The 19118-nt window shown below is 38.5% G+C and overlaps 2 protein-coding genes across 2 annotated transcripts in view; both read left to right on the top strand.

Moving 5' to 3' along the window:
• The first annotated feature begins 1264 nt into the window (after positions 1–1264).
• On the top strand, positions 1265–8875 carry mrpl37 (mitochondrial ribosomal protein L37). The gene is made up of 8 exons (XM_015018155.1): positions 1265–1785; positions 3486–3669; positions 5518–5633; positions 6420–6608; positions 6684–6838; positions 6975–7106; positions 8346–8420; positions 8580–8875. The coding sequence occupies exons 1-8, from the start codon at positions 1404–1406 to the stop codon at positions 8655–8657; spliced, it is 1311 nt and encodes a 436-aa protein (XP_014873641.1). The 5' UTR covers positions 1265–1403; the 3' UTR covers positions 8658–8875.
• A 2849-nt stretch (positions 8876–11724) lies between these two features.
• Positions 11725–19118, top strand: part of tmem70 (transmembrane protein 70) — a 12650-nt gene continuing 5256 nt past the window's right edge. The window contains exons 1-2 of the mRNA XM_015018157.1: positions 11725–11937; positions 18073–18172. Of these exons, the coding sequence (XP_014873643.1) occupies positions 11821–11937; positions 18073–18172 (217 nt within the window). The 5' untranslated portion in view covers positions 11725–11820. The remainder of the gene's footprint in view (positions 11938–18072; positions 18173–19118) is intronic.

The following is a 19118-nucleotide window of genomic DNA, read 5'->3' as shown; positions in this document are numbered from 1 at the left end:
AGGCAAGTTCTGCTGGAAGGAGGAGTCGAGATTTGAAAAGTTCTGCAAAATTTATTGACATTCAATATTTGAAAAACAAACAAACAAACAAAAAAAAAAACGATAACAAAAAACACTTTCCAATTGGCAAAATCCTAAGACAGAATGTTTAAGATGGTGAATACAGTTAAACAAAATTATTGGTTGAAGTAAAATATTTAAATCTTAGCAGAGACTGAGACTTACCAGTGGGGGAAGTCGTGAGAGGAAGTAAGCAACATCCAGTGAAGAAAAAAGGATCCCCCATGACACTACAAAGCACAGCAAATTATGGGGCTCCGTAACAAAGAAAAAGGTGCTCCAACAAAATAAACGCACAAAACAAGACACCGACACCACAGGAGCCTCAGTCCCTGAAAGAAACGAGCAAAACAACATGAATAAAAAATTTGGTACAACAATATCAGTAAATACAATATTGCACTTAATCCAATTAAATGGTGCAGTCATCAACGCCCCAGCGAACAGGGAACGCCCAAGTTGATCTTTTCAAATGTTTTCTGTAGGCAAAACAGCAGTAACAGCAGGTGTGACGCTGATACCAAAACAAAAAAAAAAGGCCTGTCCTGTCCTTAATTCTGACTTTAGAAGTTAAGAAGCATCAGATCCTGTTGACTGTGGGACACCTGGTTATCTAGGTGCTGCATCAAATTCTCCTCACTGCAAATAGGGCTACAGCAGCCGAGGAGACATTTAGGTCCCACATAGGAAGTGTTATGTTTTGCCTCGATAAGCTATTCTTAGAGATGATCCAAATCCAAAGATTATTTTTTTATTACCATGTAGACACACATTGTATGGTATTACATCCGGAAATTTCGTGCATGCGAGAGAACAAAGACAATTCATGTCATTCATAGCATTGCTGTTGCGGTGTAACTGTTGACAAAATAAAACCTGGAGATGTAAGAATAATAATTTATCTGTTGCTTAGAAAGTAGGACAGCATAATAAAGATTAGTCAAAAGAGAAAATTTGCACAACTTTATTTCAAATAATCTGGACATTAAAGGCCACATTATTTTTTTAAACCCATCTGTTTTAGGTACTAATAAAATTGCTTAATGATTGGCCAAACTCCGAGAGGGACTGAAATTATACATATGGTTTTCTGGATCAGACTTCCATAATTTAGGGAGAACGGCCTCCGTAGATGGCGACTTCAGTAAAGTATTACGAGGACAGGCGGTTATGTGCAACGCCCCAGTCCTGCAAGGGGCGCTAAAGGCTCCTGTAACCAGCAGCAGCTTATGAAGAAACGCCATCATGGCGGCCACCTGAAAGCACTTTAGTCTTTTAGTGAAGGCCACAGTTATCAAAAGACTTTTTAATCTTCCGAACAACCGAAGAAGTTGGACCGCATCATGCTCCCAGAAGCGACACGCTATTTAAAAGCGACAGTGTCTCTATTTTCTCCAAATGTTTTCCTGAATGCTTCTAAGCTGTCCGCACATGGAGCACCAAGCAGCCTTCAGACTCGGAGGAACCTCAGAGTCAGCCACTGCTTTGCAGCCAGGGTACCCCCTCAGAAGAAACCCAGGGAGAAGGTGGAAATCCCGGGACTGGAGATGGTGACTTACGGGGATCGAATGCACTATGTCCCCGGCCTGGCTAAGCCAGTTTATCCTCCATGGGAGATGAGCTTCAAGGACCCGAGGTATTACAGGTCTCCACCCGCTCAGGAGATGGCGCTGTACAAAGACAAACCGTGCTATGTATTCAACCAGAGGACCAGCATACTGGAAGGTAGGCTGCTATTGTTTGATTGCTTTAAAACAAGCTATTGATGAGTCTGTCGCAACAAGCAGTGAATCAATTAACAGCATAATAAATTAAAACGAGCTGGATAATTTCCACCTTCATGATTGCTTGTTTTTTTTTGTGTGTGTTTTTAACTAACAAAAACTGGATGTCAAAAGTATTCCCCATTAGACTGCGGTAAAGCTAGCCGCCTCTTCGAAAAGCCGGCCAGCATACGATATTCACGTGCGCGACAGCTCAAGACTTTACGGTAACCCGATTTACGTGCTGCTTTCACAATAAAAGCTCACATCCGGTTCATGGTTGAGCTACTGCAAGTAGATTTCCAGCGGCGTCATGTTTAGACTTTGTATTTATGCAGTTTCAAAAATAAATAATGTGTCGGAAATAGTTGGGAAAATTAAGCAATGCTGAAAAACGTTCTGTTTCTAGCGACTTCTCTCACTTCTAGGTGGCAGAGGGACACCTCTGGAACACAACCACCATGCTGGATCTGATGTTTAATTCCAAAATAAAAGCCTATTAAAAGAGCACGTTTTTATTCCCTCCCCCTCCCCCCCCCAAGTTGCCGTGCTTATTGCTTAAAAACTCTGTAGTGACTAATGTCACTTCTCGGTGGCAGAGGGACGCCTCTAGAACACAACCAGCAAATGTCAACCCGATCTGATGTTTAGTTTTAAAATAAAAGCACGGCAACTTAAGGGGATAAATAAAAACGTCTTATTTTAATAGGCTTTTATTTTGAAATTAAACATGTGGTTGACACTTGCTGGTTGTGTTCCAGAGGCGTCCCTCTGCCACCCAGAAGTGAGAGAAGTCACTGGAAACAGTTTTTCAGCATTGCTTAAATGCTTAATGTCCCCAATTATTTCCGATACATTATTTCTTTTTCACACTGCATAAATACAAAGTCTAAACTTGAAGCCGCTGGAAATCTACTAGCAGTAGATCAAATATGAACCGGATGTGAGCTTTTACTCTGAAAGGAGCTTGTAAATTAGGGTGCCGTAACGTCTTGTGTCGTGGCGCATGTGAAAATCGAGTGCGGGCTGGCTTTACTGTCGTTTTCGAAGAGCCCGCAGTCCCATGTTTCTAAACTAGCCCCTTTTTTGAAGGGGAAATCTGTTTACGGAGACTTCATGATCCATTTTATTTGTTGTTTCGGGTGCTTTGTTTGTTCATTTGGGATATTTAAAGAGTCTTCCAGTTCCAGCGAAAGATATTCGCTAGAAATTAAAGTCTATTGAAATTTGAGAGGGCGAACTGTCAAACTTATTGTAGCAGACCTAGCTGTTGATGTAGAAACGTGTTGGATTTATGAATGGGTTTTTTTGTTCTGATCAGATACATTTATCAGAACATGTCGCTTCTTTTTTTTAATCACACAGTGCTGTGAAAAATAACATAACTGTTTAATAATTATTAATACTACCTATAAGGAAAATAAGACATTTAAAGCCTTTAACATAGCATTGTGTTTATCAAGTTGTACTTCAATGAAGTTAATTAAATGCATTTTAAACACTGTAAAAGTTGAACTGTGATTTTAATGTGGAAACATTTCTGAAAATAAGCAAGGTTTTATTACTTGATAAACTACTGGTTCTAAAATCAGGATGAGCATCAAGGCTGACCTGTGATTAGATTATTCCAGCAAAACTCCTTCCTTTTCACATGTGTTCCAGGTGTGCGCCAGGCTGCGTGGTTGACCAAAACCCACGTGAGACCTGGTCTGCTGCCTCACCTCGTCTCTCTGGCTGCAAAGCCTGAAAACCAGCTGCCCGACCAGGACGAGCGCGTGCAGAACGCCATCAAACACTCACGGTTCTGGGACACAACGGAGCCACGGCCGAGAAAGGAGAAATACAGGTAGGCTCACTTATTAAAGGGGTTGAGATGCTGAGTACGCAGTTGAATATTCTAAACAGGTGGGATTTTTTTCAAAACCTTCAGGAAACCATTCTGAATCATGGAAGATTAGTTCTGTTCTGTTTTCATGAGGAATGAATAACACAAAATGAAAAGATTAATTAATGGACATGATTGTAAAGGGGCAACATTAGAGTGGACTGCAAACCAACTGCTTTGTTTTTAAGGGGAAAAAAAGACCTGAGCACACTCACCACACCACATGTGGATAAAGAGAACAAGAAGAAAAGACAACAGAACCCATTTAGAGAGGAAGGTTTTCTGTTCAGACATATTGAGACTTAAGCATCATGCAGAGATGTTCCAGAGCACTGATTATTACTCATAAACATCTGTCTATGGACCATCAAATAACTGTAATAGTCATGTACCAGTAACACGTCAGAACAGTTCATTGATATCCCCTGAAAGAGTGAACTTTGACCCCTCATACAAGTAGAGATGAATTAACTGGCTGATACCGATTTCTGGTTTTTAGTGTATTAAGGATTGTCCGTAGAAAGTGGATAGCAGGCTCTGCAGGTGTGGTTGTAGTTTTATATCCCACCAGAAAATGAAGAAATTTCCAGGTTGCTCCTGTTTATGAATCAAACTATATGTCTGGAACCATATTTTGTTATGCTTCTCTTAAAATAAGGTGCATTAATGGCATACTGTTTGTTGTTGCATCAAGCAAATGAAAACAGTGGGTGAATTCAGTTTAGATATATTCACTAAACATAAAATAATTATTTTCCCAGTATTTGACCTGCTGGTCAGCGGCCAGCGCCGTTCCAAAACAAATTGGTTGGTTCTGACTGAGAATGAATTGTCATAATTAAAATGGCAAGTACTTGTGGTATTTGTACCAAACTTTGAAAAGCACCCTCCATATTCACCTTATTGGTCCTGCTCTATGTTGTAGCATGATTGGTTTCTGCCAAACACAAATATACTTAAAAAAACCCCTAAGTTGAGATAATTAGCAGCATCTCAACTTAATAACTAAAGATCAGGATAAGAAATATAAATCTGACTCGTCCACTATCATCATAGACAGGAAATACAGACTGAAATACAACTGAGATGAACCAGCACTTAAACACAAATGAGCAATGATTTGTGGTTCATTGAATTATGCAAAAGTCTTGATACCTTGTGTTGTACATGCGAGTTGATTCATGCCCCAGTTTAACCTAACCTGTGGACTCCAGCACTTCCCCTGCAGAAAAGCCCCTTGTTCATTTTATTGTGTTAAAATGTTTCCCTAAAACTCCTTCAGGTTTGGACTTCAACACAGAGCATGGGAAAACAAGCTGGTTGTTCTTAGTCTGCTGGTCCCAAAATGTTGAAATATTGTTACAGGGAAAGTTGCAAGAAGAACGAGACTACATTGAGTTCTATAAAAATCCATCTGGCCTGGGTGGGTAACATTTAGAACAATTTAATTTAGAGGTGGAGCACTAAACTGGCCAGCTGAAAATCTGGTCTTGATTTCCTTAATTTTGGGAGATCTGTGATTGTCCGATTCTTATCTTGGAGGGAAGAAAATGTAAGAATTTTACTCAACATTTTGAATTAAAAAGAGTCTACTGCTTTTTCCACATATTTGCACTGTAATCTGAACTCATTCTTAGAAATATATGAGTAACACTATTAGTTTGAGATGATCATGCATCATAACAGCAACTGGTCATGGGGTCTTTAAAATTCAGCCTTTGAAAGAACAACATTGTAACATACTTACAGTATGATGGTCTTACCATTGAACATGTCCAAACAATCTCTCCCTGTGTGTGTATTCTTTAGCAACACTCTGCTCCTCAACCTGCTGCACCTCTGTGCGACCCTGCAGCCCACTCACCCAGCTGTTGGAAGGAGGATCCTTGCAGAGAACTACTCATTAGCAGCTACCTGGAAACGAGGTTTATCTGCATGTCAAAAACATGAGGAAAAGAATGAAACCAGAAAAAGTAACAGCAAACATTTGGCCAACTTCACCAGGCCTGTGCCAGCGGCTGATCGGGTAGAATTTTATTACCAAGACACTCTGTCTTGGTAAAACGGTGTCTTGAGTCAGAGGCTTCTTCTTGACATTTGCTGTAATACAGACTGCTACAGGAGATCTTTGCTGCCAGCATCCATCATCAGTTATAATAACTCTTTGAAGAATCTAAATTAATGAGTTACAACAGCATTTAATTTCCCTTTGGGATCAATAGAGTATTTTTCAATTTGAAAATCTATAAGATTAACTATGAACTCCTACAATTCCTCTATGTCATGATCTTCTCAGGTAGGGGAAATGCTGTGAGATTCAAGCAAAATATTCAGTCAGCAGACCTAATGCTTAAGCTAATATTTAGTTAGCAAGTCAAATCCTTAGTTTGAAGCTAAATATTCAACTCAGAGCTAAAAATCTAGCACAACAATAATCTTAGCAGAGTAAATGACAAGGCAACTGAAACATTATATCGTATGGCACTATGCAGAACTAAAGTGGGTAAACCTCACCTCAGTGAAACATGTCTGACTGCCACATGAAGTACAGCAGCAACAAAAGACTCTCAGGAGTAATATACAGGGAGGCAGCTGTTTATTGCTCGCTCTCCCACACTTTGAGAAGCTCTGGATGACTGGAACTGGGTCAACTCACAGACTGTTGTTGCTTAATTTTTTAAGCTATTCTCTGTTTCCTGCTTGCCTGTCAGGTGAGGACCTGTTCCAGATCAGAGGTCGGAATGGTTTGCTACACTGCAGTATGGATCCTCTTCCTCGGATCTGCGGGGAACAGGAAGTGTTAGAGACATCAGATCAGGTCCTGGAAAGCTTCTATCCCGTCTCACCCACCATCGACCTTCAACAAGTTAGTGTGTACAAAGAGGAGATGAACTGCACAGGTGAGCCGTCTCCAGGTTTCTCTGAGGTGGAGCTCAGCTGGCCCAGTTCTAATCACCTCTCTCCCATTGGCTCAGGTTTTAGGGGAGAATACCCTTATCCTCATGCCCACACACTTTACTTCCTGGAGACATCTGATCCTAACTGTCAGCTCCGCCCAGAGCAGTTCAGAGCCAAGATGATCATGTTCACCTTTGGAAATGCTTTGGCACGTGCACACAAACTGTACGGGGTAAGGGTATACAAAGAAACGCACAGGCAAAAGTGTCAGAGCGCTCACTGTTTCTCCTTAGTCTTGACAATTCATCTGTTTTACACAATGTGTGTGTGCGTGTATGTATGTGTGTGTGTGGGTGTGTGTGTCTCAGACACAGCCACAGAGCCTGTTGGAGCGTCCCATAACCGTACAGGCAGTGGGGACCAACGGCAGAATTTTCCAGTTTCTGGTATTCCAGCTCAACACCACGGATCTCTCTGGAGATGACGGCATCAAGAATCAGGTCGGTTGAATGTTCTCTGGAGTTTCCATGGACTCATTACAAAGGAAAGAGAAAACAAATGCTAATCTGTCTTATCCCAGTCACTGTAAGACAGATTAAAACAGAAGGGTTTGAGTAATAACTTTTGGTGACATGTTTACTGTTAAAATCCTGCGAATATGGAAGTGCTATGATTCAGGACACTGGAGTTAAATCTGTGAGTCAGGAGGTTTTAAAGTGTAAAGAATTGTTCTTTAAAAAATAGAAAAAGGGTTTTTGATTCCAACAGAGTTCATTCAGCTGAAATTTTTTTCACATTTTGTCATTTTGCCAGTGATGTGAAAAAGTGACAATTCAATTCATAAACACTTTATTTATTAAAAGAGGAAAAATTAAATATTGTTGTAACTCACATAATCCGAGCTTCTCCAGAGTCATTGTGGATAATTATGCTGAGGGCAGGAAAGATCCTCTGTAGCATTCAGTCTTGAAACAAATGTGCAGAGGCTGAAGGCTGTTGTTGTATGATGTTATGACATTCTAATAGCTCAATTTCTGTTCAGCAGAGATGATATTCCACAGCAACATGTCCTGGATGACACCATTAGTTCTTAGAAAACTCTGCTAATCCACCTCATTTGCTTTTGTTGCTCCTCTTTAAATCCCTGCTTGGTCAGAAACGGGTCCCTCTTGAAAAAGAGATCATAGGTTCCTATCTTTTTAAATAGAGGTTATTGTTAAATCTGGCAGAGAGACGTTGGATATGATCTTGGAAGAGATGGTTTGAACTCTCTCTCTCTCTCTCTAGCCTCCAGCCTCCATTTTAGCTCCTCTAAGCTTTGGACTGTAGTCCATAGCTCAGAGGAGTATTATTTGACCTTTTGAGATGCTAATCTGTTGCTCCTAGCTGTAAAAAAATGACACCTTGTTGCCGCAGTTTCACATCATAACTGTCCAAATGTAAAAATGTAAAAGCTGAAATCCAAAAATTACAAACAAATTATTTCAGCTAATAATTATTTGACCACTTGGAGGCACTACAAGACCGTTGAACTTTAATGCCCAGATCAGTTGCTCCTTAAATATGGTAAAACAATAAGTAAAAGTTAACTGACCTGTCCTGATGCTGTGGAAGACTGTGAACTGTACCCACTTCATCTTATTTAGATTTTTCTATGCTTTATTTGGTGATGTTACTCAGCTGCAGACTAATTCCTAACCTTCAGGTAAATGTTTTTCCTGTGTTTTCGTCTGCTGTAGGCCTGGTTGGATGAAGATGTTGAGCTGTATGATTTTGCAAAGGTTCGACCCTTCATCAAGAGGAAAGAAGTGAAGGTAGGAAAATCTAGTTTTCAGTTCAGTGTCTGTAACTAGTATGTTTTTCACATGTTGAAGAGTCATCTCCATATTGTAACTGGTTTCATTACATGTGTCGTGCATCAGAAGAGGTGTGGGTGGTAAACACTGACATTAACAGATGGCTCTTCTTTTCAGGTCCCAGCTGGCCTGGCAGGATACAAACCAGAAACATTCAGCAAATTCCTGGCGCTGTACCTCCACGGAGCGGCTTAGGACTGCTGCTCACTTCAGTCATTTGATTATGTTTGCTTATGAACACATTATTAGCAGAGAGTTGCTGCTTGTCAAGTATGGGATGCAGAATTAAATGTTAACTTTGATGAACTGAATTACTTCCCATTTTCTGCCTCCATCCATGTGCAAGAGTTTAATAAATGAAATTGGGTTCAGGATTGCATCTTGTATCACTCAAATAAAGGAGAACTAAAATCTCATTTAAAGAAAACCTTATTACCAAAGGTGACAGTATTAATGGATTTAGCTTAAGAGGCACAATACAAATCAAATCGAATCAAATTTTATTTGTATAACACATTTCAGCAGCAAGGCTTTTCAAAGTGCTTTACATCATAACAAACACAAAACACAAAGCCATGCAACATAGACTCAATAATCAAAACATTACATTTAGTCAAGTGCCATCATTAAATTCATAATTGATTACATTTCAAATAAAACTCTAACCATCTGGGTTTTAGTCGAGATTCAAAGGAAGTCAGTGTTTCAGCTGTTTTACAGTTTTCTGGAAGTTTGTTCCAGATTTGTGGTGCATAGAAGCCGAATGCTGCTTCTCCTCATTTGGTTCTGGTTCTGTGGATGCAGAGCAGAACCAGAACAAGAACCAGAACCAGAACCTGAGGGGTCTGGAAGGTTGATACAACAACAGCAGATCTTTAATGTATTGTGGTGCTAAACCGTTCAGTGATTTATAAACTAACAGTATTTTAAAGTCTATTCTCTGAGCTACAGGGAGCCAGTATAGGGACTTTAAAACTGGTGTTATGTGCTCCATCTTCCTGGTTTTAGTGAGAACATCAGCAGCAGCTTCTGGATCAGCTGCAGCTGGAGGATTGATTTGTTAGGCAGACCTGTGAAGACGCTGTTACAATAATAGATACGACTGAAGATAAATGTATGGATGAGTTTCTCTAGATCTCACTGAGACATCAGTCCTCTAATGTTCTTCAGGTGGTAGAACTGTCTTAATGTGGCTCTGAAGGTTCAGGTCAGAGTCCATCTACTCCCATACAAAATAATCTCTAAGGCCTTGACATCCCATGGAGTTCAGTTAACTTCATCATCAATACATGGATGGAACATGGCCCGTGTGTAAATCTGTTTCTCAGCAGTAGGCAGAGCTGAAGCCATATATGCAAGCCAAGCGACTGCTTAGGTCCCCAACACCACCAAGGGGCCTCCAGGAGCATTATTTGACTTATTTTGTAGTGATTGCATGTTTTGCGCATTTTACAGATCTGCTCCAAATGCTAAACCTAACTTGTGTACAGTAAATTCAGTATTTACAGATAATCACCGTAACATGCCACATTTAATTAATTAGAGCATCTTTGTCTGTTTGCTACTCCTCTAGGTTTAAAATCATCAACAGAATGATGTAGGCTAATTACAAATGACACTAGTAATAGTAGATATAGTTTAAAGTCTATTCTCTGAGCTACAGGGAGCCAGTGCAATCTAAGAATGATAAAAAGTCTGTTGTTGACATGTTGATATGAGAGGTCCAGCCCTGAACTGAAGCGTGCAGCTAAAGCTACAGAGAGATGGGTTGAAAACAAGGTGGATGTTATGGAGGGGCCCAGTCAAAACTCAGATCTCAATCCAGTAGAGAATTTGTGGCTGGATATGGACAGGACTGTTCACAGCTGACCCCATGCAACCTGACAAGTTTGATCTGTTTAGCAAGAAGGATGGAAGACACAGCCCAGATATTTGCTTTTCAGTGATATTTGAATTAATGGAATGCTCCTGTATTTGTACAGAAATGAATGTAAAGTTATGGATGTGGTGGTCAAGCAAACACATTCAGTTAATTTTAACCATTGTCGGTTTCTGCTTAACCATAAAACAGTTTGTGTCAAAGGCAAATTCAAAAGTGATCAAGAGTATAAAAGTGGGTCTAACTGGGCAGGGCCCCTAAATGTATTTAAGGCTTCAGCCCAAAATCTGTGACTTCAAATTACAGTTCATAAAGCCTCCTGTCAACAGGCAGTAGGGGTACATTATACACTTTCTGAATCCTTAGTCTGTTGAGTATTTCAGTTGTGTCTCTATTGTGCATAATCATCTGGGTTAAAAGAAGTAGGTCCAGTTTTGGCAAAAAGTGTATTATTTTTTGGTTTAACAATCTCTAGTGACCTCTGTGTTGGTTAAAGCATTTAAGCCAAGCTTTGAAGGACTCAAAGCTTGGCCAAGAGGAAGAGGGTCCTTTTTAAGATGATACTATCAAGAAATTGATATCTACCTTTTTACAAAACTAAACATTATGACTAAACTAGACATGTCGCTGTCTCAAAAGCACAAGTTGTCCAAGGGATTGTTAACTTCGTGTGGTGATAACATTAAGTTAATTTCATGTAGTTAACTTGCCTATGACTAAGCTACCACTTTCAAAGAGATGTCATAAACAAAATATTATTAACGCATGTATCTTTTCAAAAGTCAACGGCTAAGCTTTCACCCTGAGATGGACCAACACATAAATATTAATGTCTATGGTCAAAACAACGATAGCTACTAGCTAACAATCCTGTTTCATAAAATAAAGATTTGGGGAGATGTCTGTTGGTTTATAATCAATAGTATATAAGGATTTTGTTTTACATTAGGATAATATTGTCGTTGGGTTACACAAGTATTAAAAATATATTTTTAATTGATTTGATTGTATTTTTTGCAAAGTTTTTTTTATTCACACATGTAAATTCAATATTAAATCCCTTATTTGTGACCTTTAAAATTGATCTATTTAACTACTTTCAGGCACCATTTCATTCAAAAATCGGTGGGGGAACTAAAACACCCAGTGCATGATCTAACTTCAATTTCTGTACATGATGCTCTAAACCCCTGGCTGATGTTACTATTATTTGGTATACTGTATTTTGTAGTACTTTGTTCTTTGAACACAATGACAATTATTATTTATTAAGATAATTATAACATCGTCTAGGAAAATAGGTCCTCTCATAACAAGTGGTATTTAATATGAAAAATTTTGTTAGAGTTTATTGATTTACAATTTTAGATAATCCGGAAGTGTTTCTTCAGCGCATGCGCAAATGAGCGACTAAAGTGGCTGGAGCATCCGGAGCATATCGTGCAGTGACAAGCGTTGACTTGAAAGTTTTCTGCAATTATGGCGGTTAGGTTGGTTCAGTCTCTTCCCCGTCACGCTGTGCATTTATTTTCCTTCTCATTGAGGCATAACGTGCCGCTTAGGACTGTTAGGAGGTCTGCTCCCATCCTCAGCAAGGTAACTCACCACTACTGCTAACTAGCTCGTTTTAGATAGCTTAGCACTCACTTTAAAGTCACACACTTGGAGCACATTTTCATGTTGTTGGCTCATGCTTGTGAGAGCCATGTAAATGTCCAGAACAATTTTTAGCAAATTTGAAAATCAGAAATATACGTCGTTTCATTTAAAAAAGGGATTTAAAAATCATATGATTAGCAATACCCTTGGATGGGCAGGTGCTCAAGTTAAAAAGGGGCACATGGAACAAAATCTTAGAACACCGTACAATAACATAACCACAACAGATATTAATCTTAATTAAGTAAGAGTAGCAATTGTAATATCAATCAGGTAAAACGTACAGTGCAGTATAACTCCTCCTATCAGTACTTTTTTCCCCCCAAAAACTTACTTAGGTAATTTTTTAAACAAATAAACCTAAGGAGCAGACATAGCCAAAGATTACTGCAGCTCCGATGTGCTAACGCTATAGCAAGTCCTTTCTGCTTAATGCTGTCAAACCCTGTAGTACACACACAGTCTCTAGAGCTGTGTGTTTTAATTGTTTAATTTAGTTTTATTTAGCAGGATGGAGGATGAAAAATAGCTCTTGAATTCTAAGGCTGCATTCACACTGCAGGCTGAAGTGATCCAATCCAAGATTATTTTGACGTAATGCGACCTGTATCTGATCTTTTCATGACAGTCTGAACAGCACACTTTGGATTCTTTTCAAATGCGACCCGGGCCACTTGCATATCTGATAGGTATCCGATTGTATCCAAATTAACACTGGTCACGGATTATTATGGCCATCAAAATCTGTGACCAGTATTTGAGGGTTACATATTGTTATAAGTGTGATATGACTGTAATGGTGGCAAAAACATTAAAAATCGTGTTAAAAACTACCAGAGCGCTTAGAATCATTTCTTAATCGTTTAACAATTTATTAAACAGCCACATTTGGTTTACATATTTTAATTGCAGCACTTAGGCATTCAGTGCAATGATCAAACAGTTTAGAGTCAAATACGAAGTAATATGTTATATTTTCTCCATCAGTGTGATGGTAATAAAAGAGCCATGAAGTTTACAGTCCCAGCTGTATCAGTATTTATGCAGTTTACGTAAATACTCTTCTTCTCACTGATCTTCAAGACGTCCCTGCGCTCTGTTGCCCTCTGCAGTCACAGAAAATGATGGGTCACAGATTTTGATTAACACCTGTTGGACAATCAGCTGGACAAATGGCCGCCTCGAACTCAAGATTCAAACACTCTTCTTAAATTGTTCATGCAGAGATACAATTTAACGGATTTATAGAGAGAAAAATATCCACTGGACTCCACTTTCACCTGGAGTAACAATGATGGGTCTAAACAGTCTCATGTTGACTACTGCTTAGTATCTGACTCCTTAAAAGCCAATAACATCATTGTCAATATTCTTCCCACTCTGCTCACAGACCATAAAGCAATATATATTTTTATAAATCTGTCTGGTAACCATTCACAGAAGAGGAAAGCCTACTGGATCCTAAACAACTCTTTATTTAAGTTAGACTCAGTACAACAAAAAAATCTTCCAAACAATTTCTTATTTTTTTTGACAAAGCTAATACTGAAAAAAAATATGGAGCCATCTGGGAACTTTTTCAATTTGAGATTGCGAAGTTCCTAAGACAAACTGGTTCTGATTTTAAAAAGTCTAGGAAAGTTGAAGAAAAGAAAATAATTAATGAAATTATGAGGTTCTCCAAAAAGAGCCCCTTAAATTTGTCAGATGTTGATAAAATAAATTTAGCCACTTTACAAAATAAGCTGGACGAGATTTACAAAAACAGGACAGAAGGAGTCTTTGTAAGATCCAGGTTAAAATGGCTGGAAGAGGGCGAATGTTACTCCTCCTATTTTTTTTTTAATTAGAAAAGCACCGCGCTAAATCCAATACAATTCAACAGTAAAACAGATGGGCAAGTATCCTCTGATGCAAAAATTATTGCAAATTATGTCTCTTCTTTTTACAGTAAACTTTATGCTCTTGATCAAACAAGTGGAAATCCTGAACTCTTCTTGAGTTCTGTCAATACGCAACAAATACTTGATTCTGAACGTGAGATTTGTGATTGTACTAAAACAATTAATGAAATAATTTATTCTATAAACCATTTAAAGAACAATAACTCCCCTGGTTCAGATGGGGAATTCTACAAGCAGTTTGGTGATCAACTTGCTCCTTTTCTAGCTAAAGTTTTCTTAGAAAGCATTGAAAAAGTCTCTCCCCCCGACGTTAAATCAGGGGATTATTACCCTTAAACCTAAGCCCAAAAAAGACAAGTTACTTCTTGATAATTGCTATGTCTGATTATAATGATTATAAAATCCTAGCATCAGTATTTGCAAAAAGACTTAAACTAGTTTTAAATACAGTTATTGGAGAAACAATCAGGATTCCTGCAAAATAGACACATTTCCAATAACATACGGCTCGTTCTTGATATTCTGGACTATTCAGCATTAATTAGATAATAGCTTCATACTTCTTTTAGACTTTTATAAAGCATTTGATTCCATGAATCACAACTTTATCTTTAGCCGTCTTCATAAATTTGGATTTGGTCCTTTTTTCTGCAGTACAATTAAAGCATTATATAGTAATGCTAATTGCTCTGTCAAATAAAAAAAATGGCACCTCACCTAGATTTAACCTATACCAAGGAATTAGGTAGGGCTGCCCAATTTCCATTTATCTCTTCCTTTTAGCTACTCAGACTCTTTCTGATTACATTTCTATAAATCAACTTAAAAGTATTTCTGTATTTGGTAAAGAAATACGAATTAGTCAGTTGGCTGATGGTACGACTGTTTTTAAGAGATAGGAAAATAGGTCTAGTTTCCCCTGCTTTAAATTGAATCCAAACTTTCTCTGATGTTTCAGGGCTAGGGTAACCCTGTTATCTACGGCAGAGGGAATATCACGGCTCACTTATCCTGCGCTCTTCTTGCATTCAGACAACCAAACTATAAAATCTATTGACAAAATGTTATTCAATTTCTTATGGAAAAATCTTATACATTACTTAAGAAAATCAGTGGTAATGAATTCTTATGAAAAAGGAGGGTTGAAATTTCTAGATTTCACAACTTTAAATAAAACATTCAAAATAAATTGGTTAAAGTCGTATCTAAAAAAATCATCCTCCATTTGGAATACTTTCCCAAATTACATTTTCTCCAGTGTAGGGGGTCTTAATTTCCACCTCCTCTGTAATTATAAAGTAGAGAAAATACCAGTAAAACTTTCTGCATTTCACAAACAAGCACTTCTTTCATGGGCACTTTAATGTAAGCATCATTTTTCTCCCCATAAATTCTTCATCTAGAATAACCAATATATCCTTCACAAAAATAATTCTTTATTTTACCCTAAGTGCTTCGACAATAAAATCCTTCTGGTGTGTCAGCTGGTTAACAAAAATGGGTGTTTACTCAGTTACAGTGAGTTCAAACTCAAGTATAAACTCACTGTAACTTCTAAAAAATATGATATTGTCTTTGATGCTGTAACTAATGAAATATGTGAACTCTTTAGAAATAATGTTGTTGAATATAAAGCCTTGTTGAATGTAACTGACTCCATCGTTGGTAAAGAGTGTTTTTCTTCTACTTGTAAGAAGAAAAACCCTGTTTCAACAAGATATTATTTCTGTACCTTCATCTGTTTTCTATTGGAAGAATTCTGTCCCTGATGAAGGTGGACTCATCATCAGAAACTTGTCATAAACAACAAAATGAAAGATGTCTCTTTTAAAAGGTTACATCGAATTTATCCTACTAATCAGTACATGGCACAGTAACAAAACAGTAGACCCCAACTGTAAGTTCTGCAAAGAGCATCCAGAAACAATTAGTCATTTATTCTGGAATTGTCGTATCACAAGAAAATCTTGGAAAGAGTTCAATAACTTTATAAATTGTTATATTGATGCTAAATGTTCCCTGAGGTATGAGCATATTATTTTTGGTTTTATGGTAAGAATACTAATGCAGACAAAAGACTGGCAATCAATCAATTATTATATTTGGCAAATTTCATATTCACAAATGTAAATTTTCATCTTCTTCACCTTTTTTTACAGTTTTGGTTAAGGAAATCAACTATTTATCCACTATTTCCAAGAGTATGAACAAAAAAAGCTGTAAAAACTTATGAATGTTGTAGATCTCTTAATATTTTTAATTTGTCATGCCTGTAATATCTGCTCTCTATTCTTTTTGTTTTTCATACCAATGTATTTACTGTTGTAAGCTATACGCTGGCATACTTTGCAATATTTTGTGTTCCGTTTCTTTGTTTTTCTTTGTATTTGTAAACAAAGATGTTCATAAAAAAAAAAAAGGCAATTTCAAATATGTATGCCAGTGGTCCCCAAAGTTGGTCCTGGAGGGCCGGCATCCTGCGTGTTTTAGTTCTCTCTCTGGTGTAACGCACCTGGATCCTATGATGGCTCATTAGAAGGTCTAAGAAGAACATTGACTTGTTGAGGAGGTTGCTGTTACCACCAGGGAGAGAACTAAAACGTGGAGGATGCCGGCCCTTGAGGACCCACTCTGGACACCCCTGATGTAAGCTAAGCTCCACCGTTAACCTCCATGTTTACTTCTGCAAACACTGAGCACTTCTTCTTTTTACTGCGGTTGGCAGAACACTGAGAACGCTGACGCTATTGCGCCCTCTACTGTGCATGCGGGACACTTTCAGGTCGTTTGCCCGTTCAGACTGCAGAACACATACAGGTCGAATATGTGTGGCAGTGTGAACGGCCCAGCAAAAAGAATCCGATTTGACAAAAAATTGGAATTGGGTCACTTCAGGCTGCAGACCTTTATTGTAGAGGGGAGATACCACAGCAGATCATGTGGAATTAATGAATTTATACAAAATGATTCAAGTGATTCATTTTGTATGAGTCACTTGATGCAGTAATTCATACAAAATGACCCCTGACAGAGTACTGGGAGTAGGTATTGTACAGGACTGTTTTCTAAATGCCAATTTCCTCCAAGGAAAACATTGGTATATTAAATTCTTTTTACCATTGGTTTTTTGTAATAGTATTCTCATTAACTGTAAATTTTAATTTACATTAGCTGTGAACCAGAATAACATAAAATAAATAGAAAGAAACACTTAGAATATATATTACTCTGTGTGTGTAATGATTTTATGTAGTAGGAATTTGTTTTTTGAACTTGATAAATAAAATATATCATCACATCATCTGTACCTGTGGTGAATTCAGTGGGTGATTTAGACATCAAGTATCAAAAGTTAGCTGAAGACTGCTAAAATTTTGAGTTACATTGTTCACAAAGGCTCTACAAGACTTTAAAACAGTGGTCCCCCAACTTTTTCCTCTGAGGGCCACATAACTTTTCCCTTCTCTGGTGGGGGGCCGAAGTCAGTTTGTAACAGAAAAAGTGTGACATTTATCACCTGCGTTGCTGGTCTTGGAAACTGTTTGGGGGGGGGATTCTCAATTGATTTTTAACACATTAATTTCTCATGTGTTAACATAAAGGCTCGTTTTGAATTATAAGCTGCTCCTTACAGGCATTGCTTCGAAGAACTCGACCTGGAATGCAGCGTTCATAACAGACACGTGCGTTCATCTGCTCTACCGCTAGCAAACAACCATACTGATTAAATAACATAAAAGTCAAGCAGTTCCCTAAAAGTCCAACAGATGGCAGCAATGCGCCATGCAAGACAAAACACCTACAGTTTACAAGACACACTTCCTGCTAAAGAGCCCCCTGGTGGTTGAAGAAAAATCCACATATAAACCGGAAAATACAATAAATGAAAAAAAATCTGAATGCTCTCTGGTATTGTTCAGGGGGCCGGACCAAATGTGGAGACGGGCCAGATCCGGCCCGCGGGCCGTAGTTTGGGGACCCCTGCTTTAAAGCCATCAACAGAATTTGGGGGTTCTTTTAAATTGACAGATATCTGATTATGTTTATTTTCCTCTATCAGTGACATTCTTTGCATTTTTGCAAAAATAATGAAACCTATCGATGTAACTCTTGTTTGTGTGTGTATGTGTGTCTGTCTGTCTGTCTATTCATTCATTTGTGCAAGCAGGTTCACTCCACCTGTCAGGGCAGCCAGAGTCTCTCTACAACAAGCTACACTGAGGATGGAAGCCTGGTTTACACGGGCAGCCTGGGGACTGCTATTAGGGGTCAGTTATCTCAAAATGTTTTGTTCTTTTATCATCAGAAAGTGTGGATGTATGATGATTATAAATTTGGGACCAGTCATAGTTCAAATAAAATTTGACACAGACATGTTAAGGAGGATAACATAGTTTGATTTCAGTGCAGAAACATATTGTCAGAGAAAGCAGTATTGTCAAGAAACTAGAAAAACTGCATTTGCCCCGGAAATGCAATGTGAATGCTGTATGCTAAATGTTTTTGGAGAAAATGCAAAAATACCACCCAAACAGTATTAGAAATTGGTGCAGAATACTGCCTTACAAAGCTAAATTCAAAGGTCCCAACAGTTCATAAGGTACTAATGATCGCATTTAGGCTAGCACTAGCATGTTGACACCTGAGTGAAGTTGGCCCCCCCACCTTCTTCAAATCAGACAAAATGGGTGTCAATCAACTCGGCTACGTTTGTGTTGATTTGTGCAGCAAAAAATTTCGTTTGTGCTGCTTTGGTTTTGAAGATATTAATGAAAGTGTAAAGGTCAAAAGGTCAACCAGCACCGCAACTTTTATGAAATCCAACTTTCTTTATATCTTTAAAATGATAGCGGCACAAACGAAAACTTTTGCTGCACAAACCAGCACAAACGTAGCACAAACGTTTGACACCAATTTTGTCTGATTTGATGAAGGTCGGGGGGCCAACTTCACTCAGGTCATGTTGACCTATAGCAGTGGTTCCCGAACTTTTTCTCCTGGGCCCCCCAAGTGGTTTCCAAACCATTTCTGGGCTTACAACTAGCTGCCTGGTTGAAAGATGTGTATGATCGAAGGGGGGAGGGAGATTCTTAGAGACTTGCTGTTATACTCAGCCCCAGCTCCAGACAGACAACGGTGGGGCGGGAGGGTCAACTTTTTTGGGGGCAAAATAAATTGTAGCTGAACATAGACAACACCATCGGTAGCCTACAG

The sequence above is a fragment of the Poecilia latipinna genome, unplaced genomic scaffold (assembly GCF_001443285.1).
Source record: "Poecilia latipinna isolate Pla-1442-1.1 unplaced genomic scaffold, P_latipinna-1.0 Scaffold2238, whole genome shotgun sequence".
NCBI lineage: Eukaryota > Metazoa > Chordata > Actinopteri > Cyprinodontiformes > Poeciliidae > Poecilia > Poecilia latipinna.
Note: the sequence above shows the minus strand (reverse complement) of the source record. Positions and strands in the feature narration are given on the sequence as shown.